This window comes from Melitaea cinxia, chromosome 4 (assembly GCF_905220565.1).
Source record: "Melitaea cinxia chromosome 4, ilMelCinx1.1, whole genome shotgun sequence".
Lineage (NCBI taxonomy): Eukaryota > Metazoa > Arthropoda > Insecta > Lepidoptera > Nymphalidae > Melitaea > Melitaea cinxia.
This window is the reverse complement of record NC_059397.1, coordinates 14,259,593-14,282,060: the sequence shown is the minus strand read 5'-3', so window position 1 is coordinate 14,282,060 and position 22,468 is coordinate 14,259,593. Positions and strand designations below refer to the sequence as shown.

The window sequence follows — 22,468 nt, the reverse complement described above, 5'->3', positions numbered from 1 at the left end:
GTGATAGCTTTTTTTTTTGGAAAATTAATTAAAATCATTTTCATTAAAAGTATTTTCGGTGACTTTTGACTGGTATCCTGTATTCATGTATTTGCATATTCGTATAGATTTGGAAACATTAGTATTTTTATTATTAATTATTAATTTAACGTAATGATTTTGCAGCGGGATCTTAGACTATAAGATGAAAAAAATATAACAAATAAATAAGTACGTTCAAATTTAATCTAGTATTCCTTAACTACTTATTCACGATGACACTTCTAATTAATTAAACACAATAAGAATATTATTTACGTCTGATGCACTTGTTTATTGTTCGTAAACAAAAACATTAATGTGCTGTGTGGCTATGGCACTAAATAATTTAGCCATCCCCTCTCTTCCCGTGGGTGTCGTAAGAGGCGACTAAGGGATAACAAGGTTCCACAACCACCTTGGAACTTAAGAAGCCGACCGATGGCGGGATAACCATCCAACTGCTGGCTTTGAAATACACAGGCCGAAGACGGGCAGCAGCGTCTTCGGTGCGACAAAGCCAGTACTGCGGTCACCAACCCGCCTGCCCAGCGTGGTGACTATGGGCAAAACACATGAGTTCACGTTATTTTTGGCGTAAACTTGTGGAGGCCTATGTCCAGCAGTGGACTGTATAGGCTGTAATGATGATAATGATGAAAAACATTAATAAAATAGAAATCTAGTTTATTGACATAATATATCAAGCCATTTTATGCGTGTTGACAATATCTTGTTTTTTTTGGTTTTTAAAAATCTATTAGTTCATCTACAATTATATCAATTATTATTTATATCAATATATTACTTCAATTTGCTTGTAGGAATACTCTCCAGACCAGGTTATAATTTAATTACAAGTATAGATGTAAGTCGGCTAACAATATCAAACGAGGCGTTCTGTTTATTGTCTAGACTCACGAGCACTTTAGACCGAATGACTTAGTTAACTGGGTCAACACAAGAAGACAGAACGGGTAAATTAGTTTTTACCTAATTCTGTCTAAAATAGCTCTGATACGAATATTAAGGATAAAAAAACCTGTTATCTGTGCCGCTTGGTGTGCCCTTGTACGGTTCTCATCTAATGGCAATGTTTAGATGTAACTAGTACCTAGTATAAGTGCTATTCTTGATTTCAACTTTTTTTTAAAATAAATATCATATAACATACACACACGGTCGTCTGTACCTATGGTAAGCAAGTTAATGCTTGTGTTACAGGTAACAGCCGACTGTTTAACAATATTATTTTTTGATAAATATACATAGAAATAATACTGATATTATATATATTATACTAATATATAAATATATAAATACAAATATTACACCCAGACTCAGGCGGGAACCGAACCCGCAACCCGCGGAACAGAAAGCACTACAAACTGGGTCAACGGGATATTTATGTGCCTAGTTTCATTGCTATTATTTCTGTAATATTTGATGGACAAAGTGAGAAAAACTCATTGAAACTTTACCATTTATAATGTAAGCACAGCAAAGTAACATAGAGTGAACAAAAACTAACAAAATTCAATACTTCATTATTTTATGAAAAGCTAGTAGATATTCTCTTTAAATAAATTGGTTATTACAATGAATGTGTGAAATTAAAATCTAGCAAATTGACCACTATGAAAGCTATTACATCATCATCATCATCATCATCATCATCATTATCATCATCATCATCATCATCATCATCATCATCATCATCATCATCATCATCATCATCATCATCATGATCATCAAAGGAAATATTTTTAATTATTTATAAATGACAAAATAGTCTTCTAATGCAACCTTAATATAACAAATATCAATTTAACGATTTATATAAGATTATTAATATTTTTAAATTATTATATATAATAAATTAATTGAAATAATTAGATAAATAACATTAAACTAAAAAACCTTAAGTATATATATACATAATATAATAATTAAAAAATATTATTAAAAGGAGTCCCTTTAGGCAAGGTTCCGAAGATACTGGCAGCATTCCCCCTTTGAATAGCTAGACTAATTCTTTGTCCGAAGTAGCTGCCAGCTCTTCGGTCTCCTGTGACGTCGAATAACCTTTTAGATATTTCCTTAAAAAGGGTTATAGCACTAGGACCCCACGGACCAAGGGTCTCGACACCGAATGGGACAAAATCATATTCGGAGCCTAGACCCCTGTATTTGTCTGCTTTTGTTTTTTCCGCCGCTTCACAAGCCGCACCAGCTCTGTTGTTGGTTCCATGTAGATGGGAAGGGGCCAGCGTGTCTGAACAGGTTGCATCCCATACCAGCACCCGGCCCATCTTCCATGGAATCAAACTCATACCGTCCGGTCTCTTGCCATCGTCTCTTGCAATACCAGTCGGCTCAAGTAGACTTGGCACGTTGACGGTGGCAAGGGACCGGCGTATGATATCGTTAAGTGCGGCATGTCTCGAGAAGCGGCCTGCACTTTTTAGGCATGACAGACCGTGATGTCCTAGCTTATCGACATCACTGCCACAGGGACATTTATGAGGAGCGCAGACCGGAACCCCAAGCCGTAAACAGGTTGCGATTCGGAGCGTGTCAGGCTCAAGAAATGTTCCTGTATTTGTCGAAGGGTACGCGTGAAGCCAGTAGCCAGCCTCATGCGTACCCACGGCCAAAAGCCTAGCACGCGCCGAGCCTGTACTACAGCTTAAAAGATTTTCATAAGTCAATTTGCAGTTTATGTCGTCCCAGCTCCTCTGTGAATTTGGAGAAACTGGAAAATTTTGACCTGGGCATGCAATATGATGCCCTTAAAATTTTACTTATGAGATTTGCTGAACTATGGACAGAAGATAGAAAGGCTGGTAAAGCGACACTGGAAATTTTGCGAATCCCTAAACCACCATAACGGATAGGTAGGGACGCTTGGGTCCAAGATTGCTCGTTCAGTTGCATATTGAGAATCGATTCTAAGCTAATTTTGATTAAGTCGTCTACTTGTGTTAAAAGATCTGGGTGATTCCAAAAGGAGCAGCAACGGAGCGCATACGTAAATTTAGGGACGAAAAGACAATATTTTAAGATGCAAAGTGCATAATGTGGACTAATTTCAAGGAGACGGTCAACTGAATTTTGAAATTTAGTGAATGAATTATTAATATATTCAGAAATACATTCATCAAAAATTGGAGAACCTAAAAGGTAAAGCGAATTACTGTTAACTATTTTAATATTTGGAGCCAAAATATTAAATTTTTGTTTTACGTCATTTAAATTTAAGTCGCAGTTATTTATAAAAAGTTCGCATTTGCTAAAATTAAGTTCCAAACCAATGGCTTCAAATTTATTTTTGATTAAAAAAAGGTCCGAAAACACAGTATCCACATCACCTCCTAGGGTTCCGTCGTCCAAATACCAGACGTTGAATTTTGAATTTAGATTTTTAATTATCGGATTTATAGCTAAACTAAAAATTGCAGGCCCAAGGGGATCACCCTGTTGACAACCTACTTCCGAGGACAGTTCATTAGAACGATATAATAATTTTGTTGGGTCAGCGTAACTGAGAAGAAGATAATTGTATAATTCCGGTATATACTGTTTTATTTCTGTCAGCAGGGTATCCCTATTTACCGAATTGAAAGCATTTTTGACGTCAATTTTGAGCAACACGTCAGGCCGGTCGTAAGTTAGGAAAGAGCGTAAGGCATGGACGGCTGCCTCACAGCCTCCTTTTACACCGAAGCCTAACTGTACGGGTTCAAATTCCGAATTTAATTTTGGTAAAATATGTCTAACAGCAATTTTGGAGGCCAGACGTCGAAGTGTTGATCCAACAGCAATCGGTCTCACCCCTCCGTCCTTTTTGGTGAGGGCGATGAGGTTCGCGCCGAAAAGAATGGGAACAATTTCTGGATTGACATTACCGGAATACATAAAATTTATTAATTTAGTGATCGAATTTACAAGTTGCTCACCTGCATCACCCACAGAATGCGATGTTAAGTCTTTCAAATGTTGGGGTGAGATTCCATCTAAACCTGCAGCCGAACCTGGTTTAAAAGATAAAATGGCACCCGTAACATCTTTGTTTTGAATTTGAAGGCATTCTTGCCTTGCTGTTGGTGGGTCTAGAAAAAATGGGTTTACTGGAGCTGGAGGGTGTTTTGTCTGTAAGGCCTGAAGGGTGTCAGGGGTATCTGGTGATAGCACGTCGTTGGAGAACAAAAGGCGAGCGGCACCTTTGAGATCTCCGTCACAGATTTTGTTTTCGATGACTTTGTTGCGATTACGAGGGGCATCATGCTTAATTGGAGGTGCGGGAGAAGGCGAGGACCTTACAGCACAGTTATTTTTAATCTTTTGTGTCAACGATAAATTCGGTTCATCAGTTTTTATTATATGTAATGTGCTGTATGAGAATAAAAATAGGTTCTGCCAGTCTTGAGTACAATTGCTAATGTAACATTTCTGGATTAATTGTGACAAATGCTTAGCAACTGTTATTCGAGCTCCTCGAGGGATTCTTTTAGCTATGGGTATACTATTTTTCAAATGGCTGAGATATGTGTGGAAAGGAGTTGCATCATTGGCTACATAAGTAGGCGCACGCGGAATAATGGGATGGATGTCTGAAGGTGAACTATTTTGGCTACATTTCCTGTGTGTTTTTGTAGTATGTATTTTGAGGCCTTTCAATGATTTGAATTCTTTGTTGCACTGTATACATGTATGGATCGTGTTCGACGTGCCATCACAAGATTGGGTCACGGACTGCATTTAAAACATTTAAATACATTCATAAAAAAAAAGGAATAACTTAAAAACAAATTAAAAAAAAAAAACACAATAAAGAAACTTAAACTAACACCGATTAAAAATAAAAATAATAAGTCTAAGTTAAAATATGACGGATGCTTGTTTAAATAACCAGGAGCGTCACAGAAAGGTCTTGCAATTGGACGCAGTGGAAGAGACTGATGGCGGCCTTAGCAACCGCATTTGAGCTTTCACAATACATTAGCTCACAGACACCAATTTGTAAAACTCCATTCACTGTTTATTTCAATTCGCTTTTCTTTTCCTTTTACATTTGGGGTTGATTTCTTCTATAAATATTGTGTTCGTTTTTAATTATTAAAGTTGATTTTCGGTTATGTCAAAAAATATAATTTGTTGGTGTTTTTCTGATTAAATCAAACATTCCAAAGCACTCTTTTTACACAGACAAATATATAATCCAAAACTTAGGATTTTTTATAACACTTTTACAACGTTTTTCAAACAATTTATAACGTTATTTTTAATTAAATCGTATAAAATATATAAAAGTATATTTATGTGACTTTGACAGTTTTTTCTTTTTTATCAAAAAAAAAAAAAAAGTCATGATCATCATCATCATCATCATCATCATCATCATCGTCATTATCGTCATCGTCGTCATCATCGTCATCATCGTCATCGTCGTCATCGTCGTCATCGTCGTCATCATCTTCATCATCTTCATCATCATCATCATCTTCATCATCATCATCATCTTCATCATCATCATCATCATCATCATCATCATCATCATCACTCCAGCCTGTCGCAGTCTACTGCTAGACCTTCGCGCCAGACATCTCGGTGAAAATAAATAAAAAGGATTAAAAAAAATATTTAAAAAAAATGGGGAAATATGTGTAACTGTTCAGAACAAGGTATTTAAGGTTAAATATTCCAATGGAATTCCAGTAGAATATTCAAATGTTGTCATTTTAATTTCATATGTTTTTAAGTTATCTGTTGTAATTTATTATTTAATAATAATTGTTGTTAGATACTGGGTTTTGAAATAATAAAATTGTGCGCTTTTAAGACTAGATAAATATAGCAATACGCATTACGCAGCACATTATACAGCAGCATAATTTATACGCTGTAGCCGTAGGCTGTAGTAGTGACATTGACATTTTATAAATAGCATTAACACCATTTGTCAAATTTCTAAGTTTCTAACTAAATCTAAAATTAACCGGTTAGCCGGTTGATCCAAGATAATTGAGCTATTTTCAATTAGCCATTTTATGGAACTAAGAGAAATAAACTAGCCAATTATATAAATATGACTACAGCTGTGGAGACCCGGCCTGCAGACTGCACTGCTTGCAGGATATTTAGCTCGATTGGCCTTGTTGGTATTGGAGGATATCTAGCTAATGCTGCTTTCAAAAATAAAACACTTCCTGGGAAAATAGTTGTATCAACTTTTTCTTTTGGTAAATACGTATATAAAATTACTTTATGAACATAAACTAATCACAAACTGTAGTTTTTTTTATATTTTGTAAATTTTATTTTGTATATGTGTAATTAATGTGAAATTGCTTACTTAATAGACTAGTTATTTCAAAATTACGCTATTTCTTATGTTATTATTGTGACCTAACTTAATATATTTAATAATGTCCGTAATCATAGTTTCTATTTTTTTCAGCATTTGTAACCCTCGGAGTACAAAGATATAAGCAGCAATATCCTTTCAACAAGCATGTTGAAAAGTCATAACAATATGTTCAATTTAAATATAAGGAGAATAGGTTTTTGTAAACTAAGTTATGTATACAATTGTTAAAATGCTATAAAATATAAACCTAAAATAAAATCTTCCTTACCACAAATTGTCAGTTAATTTGCAATATAAAAGTAATATAGTACATAACCTTGTAGTATCACAACGCTAATCTTATGAGCAGAGTCTTTAGAAACAATTTAAGGGAAACCCTCTGACTTTGGCAATTCCTAAGGGAGTCCAATTATAAAAGAAGAAGAAGAAGAAGTATTATATGCAAATTCTATTAAAACTAAAAGATAATGGCTAATTTCATGTCCACCTCTATAAAAAAAGCTTTTATATCCACTGTACTGTCTTCGAGTAGGTATTTGGATCCAGCAAAATATGTCCTAGTTGTTTTTCACAGCTCTCACATCCGTAGTGTCTTTTTTGTGTCTTCTATTATATTACAGATAAGATCTTATATTACAGATAGTTTATAAATTCAAAGGAGTCTGCATCTCGCCATTTAATAAATAACTTCAAATTCATAACTTTTTGTTATATTAATGGAGTAACACGTATTTTGTGAAGGTTTTGAACACTGCTGTTACTATTCCAGAGTCACAACCCTGTAACAGAAAGAACAGTTGTCATATGGATTAATTTGTAATTAATTTTATTGCCAAAAAAAATGTAATAAATATAAGTATCCCATTCAATAATATAAACTGACTATCAAATTAATATGAGACATACTAATTACATAATATAACCTTTTATAGTACATCACTAAGAATATTTTGTGCTAAGAATTGCCAAAAAAAAATTGAGATTGAAATGATAAACATTCAAATATTAACTAACAAGTTTGCATTTATCAATGTTAATATTGGAGACTGTATATATATAATATGTATAAATATTGTTGAATATTTGTTGTAGATTATTAGTTAAATTATGTATTCAATAAATTTTTATTTATTTTAAACTAAAATACTGTTTTTTTTGTATGTGTAAGATTGTCATGTCCGTCTACGGTAGCACTTGCAAATATGGTTTGTGTGTTTTAAAACTTAGAAATTAAAAAAATTCTGAAAGACCAGTTTTATTCAGGAAACGTAATTCAATACAACTGACTTGACTAATTTCTTATAGGCTATTTACATTGTTAGGTTTAAAAAGAAATTAAATTGACTAATCCTCGTGAAAAAAAAAGTTTGGAAATTCACAATCACAAACTTTTTTTAGAAAGCTATACAGTGACATCTAGCATTTTATAGAAAAGTACGAAGTGTTTTACCGCATTGCATCATAATACATTTACCGACTCATAGATGGCGTTGTATACATTTTTTAATTATTTTCTATTATAAAAAAAATATTTCTATGCCTCCTGTGACAAATAATATAAGTCGAAAATCATCGTTTTACAGGAGAGCAAAAAAGATTTCATATAATTCTTTGGCTACAATGTGACTCATAACGATATAATTTTTTTGTTTTTTTTTTGATTATTTTCTATAATGACATCTCTATTGAATCTCGAATATAGTGAAGCACTATAGTCAACAACATATTTTTAAAATAGTGATGTTTGTATAATTTAGTTTCTTAAGTATAAAAATCTTTTAAATATCGACACCAGCAATTTATAGTAAGCTCATAAAACTGAACTTTACAGTAGATGCTTAAGGAAAAAACGTGATAGCTTTTATGTTAATTAAAATACTTATTTGAAATTTGGTATCGTTAATAGTTAATTTATTCATTGCAATTTCCGCTTTATATTTTATTTATGTTTTTGATTTAGATTACCAAAGTAAGCCTTATATAAATATGTGTAAATATTAATACGTAGAGAAAAAAATTTGTATCCCTTTTTACAAAAATTGCGCTGTCGGAGGAGTATAAAATTTCGCACAACTTATAGTTTATCTAGAGAAGTGTAGAATTCTAATAAATAAACAAATAAACAAACGCTTCACCCTCAACATCCCCAGTAGGATTTTCTCCTGTGTTGGGGGTTCGGAAACATCTATATGGCCAATACAAATATCTGTCGTGAGCGAGGATCGAACCCGCGACCGCCAGCGCAACAGTCAGTACTGTTGCGCCAACACGTCGTCAATATAAGTATATGTATATATTTTTTATCGTCAATATATGTATTAATATATATTTTTTATTATGCATAAAAATACATCAATTCTAAAGGTACGGAAAGGGGGAAAAGGTTCTATAACAATCGGTACAGATTAATATTTAAATCATTTTATTTTTATTTTTTTATAAACATGTACATTAAAAATATAGTCAAGATACCATCAATAAACTAATGAGCATACGTTTTTTCATAAGTATTTACAACAGTAAAATCGCTAAGTAGTGCATTTTACAAACGAATAAGTATAGACGAAGGTACTAAACTACGATAAGTGTATTTTCCTGAATTTCGAATCAGCGTAAGTAATATGAATTATTGTGTGTCTGGAAATAATAATTTCAAGTTCTTCACATTCTTTTTCATTGCAAGGGAATTTTTAGAACTTATTATAATAATTTTCAGACGTAGTTTCTACTGATGTTCATACCATATATTTTACTTTATCTATGACAAAAATCATTATATTTTCAAAAATGCCTGTATAAAAATTACTTATTTTAATTGTTGCCTGATAAAAATTCTTGTTATTTTTTATCAAATAGACTCGGACAACTAATTTTTTTTCTCAAAAACAATCATTAATTCCATTAACCAACTGAATAGTAAATTGAAAATTATGTATTGATATACATATATGGAACAAAATAATAGGTACGCATTATTTAGTCTGAATATTTTACACTGACACGGCTTTGGTATTCACCGTGAATGTAACAAAGCTTTATTTGGAATACAATTGAAGCTAGACTGAAATTAATTAAATGCAATCTTTCTTTCTTATCTATTGTTCAGCTGTATTTTACTTTTCAAAGGTGACTGCTAGGTTAATAGTCTTATACCGCTTATAAATTCAAAGAATAAGCCTGTTTGTCTGGTATGTTGGTAAAGCTATTTGACTATAGTAGTAATTATAAATATAACACTTAGAAACTTTTTTTTTTTCTTGTATATCGCCTTTCTACTTTATACTACTCTGAAGGATAAAATCAGAAATGAGATCATCCGCAATCAACCATCATAGCTTGTTAAAATCAGCGAGTCAAAGTGAGTGTATACTGGTCACGTGTGTTGCAAGAGTGATGGAGCCTGGAGCAGACTTGGAGAGTTTGTGGCTGTTACGCTAACGGTTGCGGGTTCGATTCGCACACGTGATAAACATTTGTATTGGCCATACAGAAATTTGCCGTAGTCTGGGTGTTTATGCAGTCCTTGTGGGTCTCCCCACCGTACCTCGGAGAGAACGTTGAGAGAGCAAGTCCGGCAGTAAAGCTGACCCGCAAACTTGTTTGTGTAAGTATAGAAGGGTTTAAGTCTATGTATATTAACTTGGCGTTTTGAATCAAGCGCTAGAAGTCGATTTTCTTCAAATGATTTAATTTTATGATTGATAGTAGATCGCCAAGATGATAAGATCGCGAAGATGATTTTAATCGATAAGGTACTGAAATATTTTAGTATACGTGAGAGTAATTATACAAACAAAATTTATATTATACTTTTTATATTTGTTATACTTATTGTCTCTTATACAAACAGGTATATTTTTGCCCCTTGAGAAATTAAATTGCAAATCAAAAGAGGGAAATCGTGGCATCATTCTTAGCACCATTCCACGTGAACATAACTAATACCAAAATTACCGTGAATAAAGTAAAACAAATTTTTAAGTTTTCCATTGCAGATATGAATAATATTGTAAAATAAGTGATAGAATTAAGAAAAGTATGTGTGAGAGCTCTGACGCACAACTGGAGATTGACTATCTAAATAGGCACAAAATAGGCTTAGGTACTAGTCTAAGAAAAAGATTAATAACATATCAAATTGTAAATAAACGAATCAAATAACGCTAATCGGAACCCAATAGGGTTAGAAATTAGAAAAAATCGTTACGCTATCAATTGGAACCCTATTGGATTCCGATAGATGGCGTTACGAGAAACGTAACGAGGTCATTCGTTCAGTAGATTTTACTCCTCATATTTTTTCATATGGGGGGCTATATATAATAATTGTGTTTGCTCGCAAACGAAAAAAAAAACCGACTTCAATTACATCGACAAGTAATACAACGTAGATCGACGAAAAAATAGTCAAGCAACTACGCGTTATCAAAGATTACTCAAAAAGTAGTTATCAGATCTCGATAAAATTTATATGTGACCACACGATAAACATCAGCTTTCGATAAAATTAAAAATTATCAAAATCGGTACACCCAGTAAAAAGTTATTACGGATTTTCGAGAGTTTCCCTCGATTTCTCTGGGATCCCATCATCAGATCCTGGTTTCCTTATCACGGTACCAAACTAGGGATATCCCCTTTCCAACAAAAAAAGAATTATCAAAATCGGTACATCCAGTAGAATGCTATGCGGTATAATACAAGGTAGGTCGACGAAAAAAGCGTCAAGTAAAAACGCATTATTAGATATAACTCGAAAAGTAGTTGTTAGATCTCAAATAAATTTAAATGGGACCAATTGGCACACACCACCTTTCGATTAAAACAAAATTTGTCGAAATCAGTCTACCAGGTCAAAAGTTCTGATGTAACATACATAAAAAAATTAAATAAAATAAAAAAAATACTGTCGAATTGAGAACCTCCTCCTTTTTTGGAAGTCGGTTAAAAATCGATTCTTATGGAGTAACCTCCAAAAATCTAATAGAATTTATATATAGCAAAGATCATACAACAAATAACCGCGTCAAAGGACACTTCAAGTTGTAACTTTAGACGTATAATTAATTATGAACACATACTAAAGTATTTGTAGTTTAAAGTTTAAAAGCTTGTCTAAAAGGTGTATCATATATCACCCTCCGTATATTATAATTGCCTGTAGGGATTGAATACCACAAATATGGTCAAAGTATTTTTGTATCACTTAGCGGTTCTTAGAATCATTATTACTCTATTCTAGGCTGCCCTCATCTCATCTTAAGAAAAAATTGAGTACTGATTAGGAGTGAATGAAAACTCCACGATATTTTTTTATAATGTAAGTACTTATGTATATAATTTTTAGTTCATATAGGGTTAAACTCACACTTCAAGTGTGGTTTTGCGATGCATGCGAAAACATGTTTTCAACTTGTTAGTTACTTTGTTACGTTTGTTCTTATTATATATATATATGTATACACGACATTCAGTTTGCATTCGAAAATACATTGTATGGAAGTCAAATTAAACTCGGACGTCTGCGTTTTTTTTTTTTTTTTACTAAAATCCTAAGAAGGTTTCTATGAAAAATAAATACTAACTAAAATTAAACCGAAGTTTAGATAGGACTCGAAATCTTCGTCATGATCGAATGAAAACATTAACGTACGGCTATACCAGGGACGTATATTTTTTCAACTCTTATATAACAAGAGAGACGAATTGCTCTGATGTGACTGATTCGTTTATCTTTTTTGAATTGAGTACAAAAATATTTTCTAAATTTATAGTAAACAATTATTAGCTTAATAAAGAAGGAACAGAACATCCGATTGAATAGAAATATAAAAAAGAAAAAAAATGTTTTGTAATCATTTTTATAAACACAGTCTAATCGTATTTTTTTTTTAAATATATAACTAGGTCAGAAAACAAGCGTACGGCTCACCTCATGGTATGCCATTACCGTAGCTTAAAGACGTCTGCAACACCAGAAGCATCGCAAGCGCGTTGCCGATCTTAACCTCAATTCCCCTCAGGAGTATTATCAAAAACTTAGCAATGTGTTATTTTAGTAAACAATTTCTTAATTGTATTTTCAGTGAATGAATTTCAACTTTATCATAACCGTACACAATACACTGGATAATAATTATAATAACCGTAAAACAAATTCTAAATAAAATATATACAGATTAGTTATGGTACGAATTATGTCCGCGTGGAATGCTGCCAAGAATGCTAACTCGCCTTAAAATGTTATTTAAAACCTACCCGAGTATTTGTCCAAATTAATTTAAGATACCAAGCCAAACATTCTGTCAACTTCAGTATCCGTTTACACAAAAATTTAGTGCGCAATTTTAGTGAAAAAAGGGCGATATACGAACAAACCCCAAACGCCTTAATTTACTTATTGTTAGTGTAAGTTTCTCGAATAGAATTTCATATTCTCTTGTCCAACAGTGAAATTAATTTTGTCGTACTATAAGACCTAGTAGACCATATTAATAATTGTCAACTATGCACTGATAGTGACAAAATTATGGTAGAAGTTATATGCATCGTTTTACGATGGTGTCAGCATCCTAAAATGAGTTTTATTAAAAACTTGCGACTCAGGTTACTCGCTCTTCTGCCTGCGTTTACGTAAAATCTGAAAAAAAAAACAAGAAAGCATTACTGTTTGAGTAAGAATGTTTTTGTATGCGTGCGGATGTATTTATTTTGTAGTTTAAATTTTGCAATTTCAGCTTAATTTCGACGTCTTCTTAGCATAAATCTTTAACGACATAGTCAAATTAAGCTTTGGGAAAAAGCCCTACCGCGAACGAAATAAGTGTTAATTTTAATTCTTAAGCGTACGAAATCGTTTTTAGTAATGAATTTTCAAATATATTCAAACTGTAAATCCTGAAATTTTTTCTCTTCTAGCAATCTTTTCTCATTTTGAAGTTTAGATTTATTCTGTTCTTTGTCTGTGAGTGAATCCATGTTAAAATATTATTAATGACTAGCTGATCCAATGAAATTTGTACTGAAACATTTTTTTCGTGTCCAGTTCGATTTTTTTTCTTTTTATACAAAGTTTTTCCTGACAATAACGGAAAAAAGTCAAATTGTCTTATTTATTGCACTCGTTTTAAAGTTATGTGCGTACATACATTTCAACGATCCAATTTTAGTTATATAGGTAGATAGATACGTTTTTATACCCGTACTTCTAGAAAATAATAATAATAATATAATTATACATAACATATGTAGTAATACACAGACAATCATACGGATAAAAAGATATAACTCGCTTGAGCGCCCGTGCCTGAAAATTGTTTACTGAACCAAATATTTGTGTTCCGGAAAAATCCCCGTTCAATATTACCTCTGCCATCAAAATATATAATATGATGTACTAGCTGTAACCGCGACTTCGTCCGCGTGGAATTTAACAAAAAATTATTGATCACTTCGCAGAGTTATAAAATAAATAAATTCCTAAAATATAAGTAGCGTAAGTTACTCCTTACTAGATTAGCTATCTGCCAGTGAAAGTACCGTCAAAATCGGTCCAGCCGTTTCAGAGATATGCCGGAACAAACAGACAGACAGGCAAAAATTGTAAAAAATGTAATTTTGGTATAAGTACCGTGTATGCATCCATATGCGTTTATTAAAAAGTGGTTATTTCAATATCACAAACAGACACTTCAATTTTATTTATTTGTATAGATAATAAAAATGTAATGTTGACATTTAATTTTCATAATTTTCAAACAGCAGACTTTCGTTACGTGCAAACATTTTTGAAACTTGAATTTCATAATTCTGAATTAAATTTTGTTTATATCTCAACGCTAAACAAAACATACATTTTTTATATAAGTGTACACATAATTTACCACCTCAGTAAATTAAAGGAGAAAATTACATACCCACTCACCTACATCTATAATTAACATACCCACTCACCTACATCTATAATTACATACCAACTCACCTACATCTATAATCAAGTAGTTGGTTAAAGTTAAGTTTTTTTTTTTACTTGTTATGTTATTAAAGAGAAATATTATATTACTTATTATTATAGAAAAATCCAAAACGATGTTTTGGTTCCGAACCTGCCTATGTAATTTTAAAAAAAATAGAATATAATTATACGATATTCTTATATAGGCACTAGTAAATTATATATAACAGGCGAACTCATACAATATGTGGGTAATCCCGTTAATAAAAGGTCCTGATTTTATAGTCCCTTCGCTTTTATCTGTACGAATCTTCGCGCATAACATAATGAATACACGATTACGTCGCCATAAAGTCAACATCGCAACACAGATCACGACTCGGCGTAAACAAGTCTAATGATAAGACGAGCGCCGCGCCGTACAGTCGTGCGCTCCGCCCGCCCAAGTGTTCCAAGGAAACAATCAAAAACAATTATCTCTACTATAAAAAACCCGAAGTAACTCACCACGTATTATGGGTATGTAATATATGTGTCAATATAATAATACATTTGCTCTATTATTCTTGACCATATGGTAACGTGAACGCTGCAGAGTCACGCGTAAGTTCGAAGCTTGCATTGTAACAAAAAGTTTGTTTAGTGATCTTTAACTGCCATGTAAGCCGTGGTTAGTCATGTTAAACAAACAATAAGAGCCATTGAACTTTTATGGACCTTGTGCGTCAGTGGATTTATTAGTGTTCCATTTGTTTCACAATCTGCATAATCAGTTTGTCTGTTGGAAAATTTTCTTTAACGTTTTTTGTATGTAAAATATTTTTCAGTTTCAACGAAAAAAATCAATGTAAAAATATGTTTATGAATCGTATATCGAAAAAACAACGTGTACACGTCGTCGAACACCGATCGATGCTACATTGTACTATGTAACTAATTTCGTTATCTGCAGATAAGCTGTGGGCAGATCGGAGTCATCGCGGTGGGGCACCTAGGGACGGTCGCGACTACGATAATATGGAGGGGTATTGGAATAATTGGAATATGGAGACTGCGACAAAAACCTTAAACAAAGAAAATTTTATTCCTCAAAGAGAGACACTGGCTCCTCAAGCGTTGCCACGGATGGATGGTCCGTGGGGTTCAAATGGAAACGCCTGGAGTGTAGCTTTGGGTGCTATGGGAGGTGCTGGTATGGTGTTACTTGTTGCAGGCCTCTTATTCCTGTTTAGAAGACCTAAAAAGCAGGAACCACCACTGCTGGCGCCTATGGATGTTGGACAAAATGTAAGTTTTCTATTTTTATTTTCACGTTATATGTGTACGTAAAATTTTAATCAAAATTTTATAGATACCTTTATTTTTATTGATCCTCACAATTACTAGAATTCAATCATCTTACTTACATTAAAAATAATGAAGTAACGATTCAGCGATTTTAGTGAATGACAAATGAAAGTACAAACAACAAACATACATAAATTACGATTAAATTGGTCGTAAAACTTTTTTTATAATGATATATCGCTGAAGCATTTATAACACTTACAAAGTAAAATGTTAAATTATATGAAAAATAAGCCCAAATAAAAATCGTATTACGTAGTTGGATCTTTTGTTCTAATATTTGTTATTGACACAATTTTTTGCCACTTTCATTTTTTGAAAGATTGCTGAGACCTATTTTCCTCGGCTAACGTTGAAATTATTCGGAATTACTTTCATTAACGTTTTTCATAAAAGTTAAAAGTGTATTTGAATAAATAAAATTAATGTCTTTTATAACAATATTAGAATTAATTGTAATTTGAAACCATTCATCTACTCAGATGAATTATTGTGATACACCTACGTTTTGATATCTGTCTAATGTTTCATAAAAACTTGTTATTATCTTATTCATCAATCTTTTAAATATAAAAATGAATGTTTGTCTGTGTTCGTTATAGAATATAATAGAACTATGCATTTAATCATGTCATGATCTTCAGCAAAGTGTTGTGCATGAGCCCACAAAGGTTTCTGAGTTAGTAAGACAAAAAAAAAAATAAAAAAAAGCGTAGCAACGCGCGCAGGGTACAGCTAGTAATTTAATAAAATCAATTCTAACAAAGTTCATATAGGGCCACGGTCATTAAAATTAATGATTGATTGTTGTTAAACATTTCAACATCATTGATAATTATCTTTGATTTGATTCTTTGATTATCTTTGACTCCGTTCGACCTTTTGTTTTCAGTGTAAGTAAATTGGAAATTCGGTCAATGAGAGGACAAACTAAAAGCTCTTTTTTGACCAACTTAAAAAAGAAGTACGGTGTTAATTCAAATGTATTGTTTTTTTGATGTTTTTAACTAATAACCTATAAGTGGGTATACGGAATTTGACGATTATTTTTTAATTGAAAGCCTGATTGAGATCTGACGAGTACTTTTTGAGTTTATTCCTAACAATTTGTAATTGACTGTTTTATGGACTACCCGCGTCGTATTATTTGTAGATGAAATTGAAATCTTTTTTTTTTCGTTTTTTGATACATAATATTACAAATATCAGACAATTTCAGACATTAGAAAAATAAAATATTCCATAGCAAACTAACAAACAACGAACAACAAAAAAAAATACACCTAAATCTGTCGAGCTATGGCATTTTTCGGGTTATTTTTATATTATTATGCCACATCAGTCCAAGGCTTTTGTATCAACCTTGGGAAATATCAAGATTATTAGTAAAGAAAAATATATCTTTCTTTGATGTAAAAGAAATTTCTCTACAAACGTGTAACAAACATATAGTCTGTTAAATGTCGGATATTTCGACCGTAAGCTTATTATAGACTTCACAAACAAGTACAACACCGTACAAAGTACTTACACTGAGTATCCCGAAGGAATAGGAACGTGAACTAACTTGATAAGGAACACGAAAATACAACTTATTACATTAAAATTTGACCTATAAAATGGTACTTATATAGTTCAATTTGTTGAGTACTCAAGTAAATTGTTCCAATTTTTTTTAAACGGTTTTATTTAGCTCACCCCGTTTGTTTTATTATTTAGTATCCGTATGCATAAAATATTTGTCCACACAGTCGTTTCTTTATAGATATAAACGAATTGCATTAATATACGTGACTGGCTTTTCCCCGCGGATTCACTCAATTTAATTAAATAGAAACGTATTTTAACCGACTTCAAAAAAGGAGGTTACTCAGTTCGATCGGCGATACGGCGTCTATATATATATATATATATACATATACATGTACATATACATGTACATATACATATACATATACATATACATGTACATATACATGTACATATACATATACATATACATATACATATACATATACATATACATATACATATACATATACATATACATATACATATACATATACATATACATATATATATATATATATATATATATATATATATATATATATTTATGTATGTTCAGAGATAACTTCGTCGCTTATGAACCGATTTTGATTATTCTTTTTTTGTTGGAAAGGAGATATCCTAAGTGTGGTACTATGATGAGGAAACCAGGATCTGTTGATGGGATCCCAGAGAAATCGAGGGAAACGTTCGGAAATCTGCATAACTTTTTACTGGGTGTACCGATTTTGGTGATCTTTAGCTGACTTCCAAAAAAGGAGAGGTTCTCAATTCGACTGTATTTTTTTATGTATGTTACCTCAGAACTTTTAACTGGGTGGACCGATTTCGACAAAAATTTTTTTAATCGAAAGGTTGTGTGTGTCGTTTGATCCCATTTAAATTTATTTGAGATCTAACAACTACTTTTCGAGTTAAATCTAATAATGCGACTTTACTTGACTAGTCTACGGAAACGACCTACGTTGTATTATACCGCATAACTTTTTACTGAGTGTACCGATTTTGATAATTTTTAATATAATCGAAAGCCGGTGTTTATCTGTGGTCACGTTTAAATTTCATCGAGATCTGATTACAACTTTTGGAGTAATCTTTGATATCGCGTATTTACTTGACTATTTTTTTATCTACCTACGTTGTATTACTTGTCGATGTAACTGAAGTCGGTTTTTTTTTTCGTTTGCCAGCAACCACAATTGTGTTGACAGCCTAAAGCTTTCTTCAGTATAAAATTTTTTAATCGAGATTCATCACTTCAGCCTATCGCATTCCACTGCTGGACAAAGTCTTCCCCTTCGAGCCAAAAATGGCGTGAACTCATGTGTGTTGCCCATAGTCACCACACTGGGCAGGCGGCGGGTTGGTGACCGCAGGGCTGGCTTTGTCGCACCGAAGCCGTTGTACTGAGATTAGTCAACACAAAAATAGTTTTTTGATTTTAGCCAGTAGTTCCCGGAATTCGCGTTTCAAGAATCATACTCATCAGCTTTATAATATTAGTGTAGATTTGTGATTGAAACAAAAAATTAAAACAAACCTTACATAATCTTAAACCTTACATATTTCATTACCGACGGACTTTTGCATATCAATATTTTTACAACGAACGGAAAGTTTGTTTACTGGGAAAGGATTCCTTAGATAATTAAGAATTCTACGACATTATCTCGACACATGGAATGTTATCATAAACATTAGCCCATGTAAAACCGTAGATGTTTTTAATAATTACATGTAAAAAAATTAGAATTTAAGAAAAACCCAAGGGATTTTGAATCTAATGAAGTATAATTCAATTTCAGCAATGAAAATGTAAATAGTTTTATTTTAAAACTAGCCGTGCCCGCGACTTCGCCCGTGTGGAATTTAAAAAAATTTTGTTCTGTTCGCAGAGTTACAAAATAAATAAATTTCTAAAATAAAAGTAGCTCGTCTCTCTCGTCTAAGTCACTCGTTACTATATCAGCTATCTGCCAGTAAAAGCTCCGTCAAAATCGGTCCAGCAGTTTCAGAGATTAGTCGGAACAAACAGACAGACAGACTAAAATTGTAAAAAAAAAATGTTATTTTGGTATATGTACTGTGTATGTACATCCACATGCATTTAGAAAAAGCGGCTATTTTAATATTACAAACAGACACTCCAATTTTATTTGTATAGATAGATTTGCTTATAGCGACAGCTTTTAAAAATAATTTTATTAAGTTTAAATAAGACACGGCATCTTCTTCTATTGGATTTCTATTGGATTGCAAAAAAAAAAGTAAAATGAAATTCGAGAGATATTGTAACTAAAAGCGACTTTCCAAGAAAGTAAATTGCATTCAAAATGTATAAAGCAACCAATAAATAAGATTATAATACAAATAGAATTAAGATATTGGAGACAGTGGGTATGTAAAATTCAACGTTGAAATCACGTCTACAATACAAAATTGTATCTGTAAGACTTACTTTATATACTTGAATGTATATATAATCCTTTTCAATATTTTAAGTCAAAAAAGGTTCTTAGATTGGATTTGCTTGATGTTACTGTTGTCTTTTCAGCTTTTCAACCACTAAACCCTTCAACGAAAATTGACACCATTTAGATACTGTTTTCTTCTATTGAACAAGTGTCACAAAGATATATCAACAAATATAATTAAAAGCAATGTTTAAATGTTCAATCACTTTTATAATATATAATATATATATATAAATAAAAAGTAATGCTTCTGACTCCAAAAAATATTTTAGGCAAGTACATTGTATAAAAACACTACTTAGTTGTTAGTGTATCAACTAAAGAATTAATATTTTGTATAAAATATCAAAAATTAGTAAAAATGCTTAGGCATACCAACTATTTTTTTTTCTATACATAACTACTTAAATTAATAGCTAATAATATTTCGCACCTTCTCTTTTCGAAAGTTACTATACAATTAGATTTGGTACATTTTATTACAAAATATTTAAAATAATTTATATTTCTTAAAAGTCCAGAGCGCGTCTCATACCGAAATAACCTTTAATACCCTTTTTTAATCTATTTGAAAACATCGAGAGGCATCTAAATTTATCTTTGTTATAAATATTTCTATTTTGCTTCATCTATACATCTATACAAATAAATAAAATTGGATTGTCTGTTTGTAATAATAAAATAACCACTTTTCACTAAATGCGTATGGATGTATACACTGTACATATACCAAAATAACATTTTTTACAATTTTTGTCTGTCTGTCTATCTGTCTGACTGTGCGTCTGTTTATTCTAGCTAATCTCCGAAACGACTGGACCGGTTTTTAGGGAACTTTCGCTGGTAAATAGCTGATGTAATAAGGAATACTTAGGCTACTTTTATTTAAGAAATTTATTTATTTTATAACTATGCGAACTAAAACATAACTTTATTGTTAAATTCACGGACGAAGTCGCGGGCACAGTTAGTAAAATTCTATAATAAAAATATTCAAGACTACCTACACAGCTAACAAGACATTTCTATTGTGTACGTGACTTCTTTATTACTAAAGTCAATATCTTCACGATTGTCCCAACCCGTGTATGCGCTCATTTAAAATAAACAGGGCGGGAATCAATTTCATTACACACTCGTAAGACTTTCCGTCACGTATTGGCTGCATGCGAAGCTCGTAGCGACTTGAGTAGATACATAAAATTATTATAAGGTAGGTAATATTTTGAAGGATAGTTTTGTTTGAAATCACTCTGGTTTATTTATTTACTTAATACTGTATTGAACAAATTACATTTACGTACGTTACACGTACGTACGTACAAATTACGTTACGAACGCTTGGAAGTATAGTTGTAGTAGGTACGTTTCCTTGTAAATTTGGTCGGTAGCACATATAGTCAAATTTGTTCTTAGTTTTTAATTGGTATTTTTGTGTAAATATATAACTTACATTTCTTCGTGGTTCTTGTAATAGGTTAAGATGTTAATGATGTTTAAAAATTGGCTTTATTACATACTCGCTGTGCCCGCGACTTCGTCCACGCGGAATTTAACAAAGAAGTTATTGTTCAATTCGCAGAGTTAAATAAATTTCTAAAATAAAGTTGCATAAATTACTCCTTGTTACCTCAGCTATCTGCCAATGAAATTCCCGTCAAAATCGGTCCAGCCGCTTTAGAGATTAGCCGGAACTAACAGACACATAGATAGACAGACAAAAATTGTAAAAAATCTTATTTTGGTATAAGTACCGTATATAAATCCATATGCATCTAGTCAAAAGCGGTTATTTTAATATTACAAACAGACACTCCAATTTTATTTATTTGTATAGATATATAGATTAGCTATTTCCTACAGACGCTCTGCTACGAATTCGCTACGTATATTTCGTAGCTCATTCAAGTCACGCCGTTCTAGCCGTATAGACAACTTCCTACAGTTAGGGTCGATCAAATAAAAATAAACTTTACGACATTAAGAAGAACCGTAAACTCTATCGGAAAGATAAGTAAGCCAGAAACGCTGAACATTAATTTTATTAACTTATTTTTGTTATTATTTTGATAATTTTTGTGCGTGTGGTTTTCTATATTTACCTTTTGGCTTTATACCTTAGTTTTTATACTACAAAGGTGGCAGATACGCGTAGAGTCCGCTCCATGGTAAGCAGATACTGTGCCATATAAACGCTAGCAGTACCAAGAACATTACACAACAAGACAGCGTCTTGCCGACTCTAATGCCGATCCTCCCCCGAACTCTGACTACCTTACTCACACGGGACCACAAAGGTTGCGATACTTTCCCAATCGGATACCTTAACATTTTTAAGCAAGACATGTCCTGCTGTACCCGAAGTTAATAAAAATAAAATTTCGTTTTTTTATCTTTTTCTGCGATCTAATTAAATTAATAAGACATTATAGAAACTGAGATAGTTCATCACACATTAAAGTTGAAATAGCAATACAAAAGGATGGGCACATTGTTTGAAGGATAAACGGACGTTAGTCCATAATTACGATGGACTTGTATCTAAAAACACAGCGCTGGAAGACTATTACCGAATAACTAAAAAGGGCTTGAAGGCTTTCTTAGACCAACAACTTGTGTTGACGATATAAGAGTATTAACGAACTAATATCTAGCAATGAAAGAGCACTGACAACAAAAACAATAGTTAACTAATATTAATCTCCAAACCTTCATCATTACATAGTATAAAACAAA

The 22,468-nt window shown here is 32.3% G+C and overlaps 1 protein-coding gene and 1 long non-coding RNA gene across 2 annotated transcripts in view; both read left to right on the top strand.

Annotated features, from left to right (window-relative positions):
- Window positions 1-5,921: 5,921 nt before the first annotated feature.
- Window positions 5,922-6,657, top strand: LOC123669927. Its single transcript, XR_006745826.1, has 2 exons — window positions 5,922-6,260; window positions 6,479-6,657. It is a non-coding gene; the product is annotated as an uncharacterized LOC123669927 (long non-coding RNA).
- An 8,200-nt stretch (window positions 6,658-14,857) lies between these two features.
- LOC123670416 (synaptotagmin-5-like) overlaps window positions 14,858-22,468 on the top strand; it is a 68,766-nt gene continuing 61,155 nt past the window's right edge. The window contains exons 1-2 of the mRNA XM_045603912.1: window positions 14,858-14,861; window positions 15,295-15,629. Of these exons, the coding sequence (XP_045459868.1) occupies window positions 14,858-14,861; window positions 15,295-15,629 (339 nt within the window). The remainder of the gene's footprint in view (window positions 14,862-15,294; window positions 15,630-22,468) is intronic.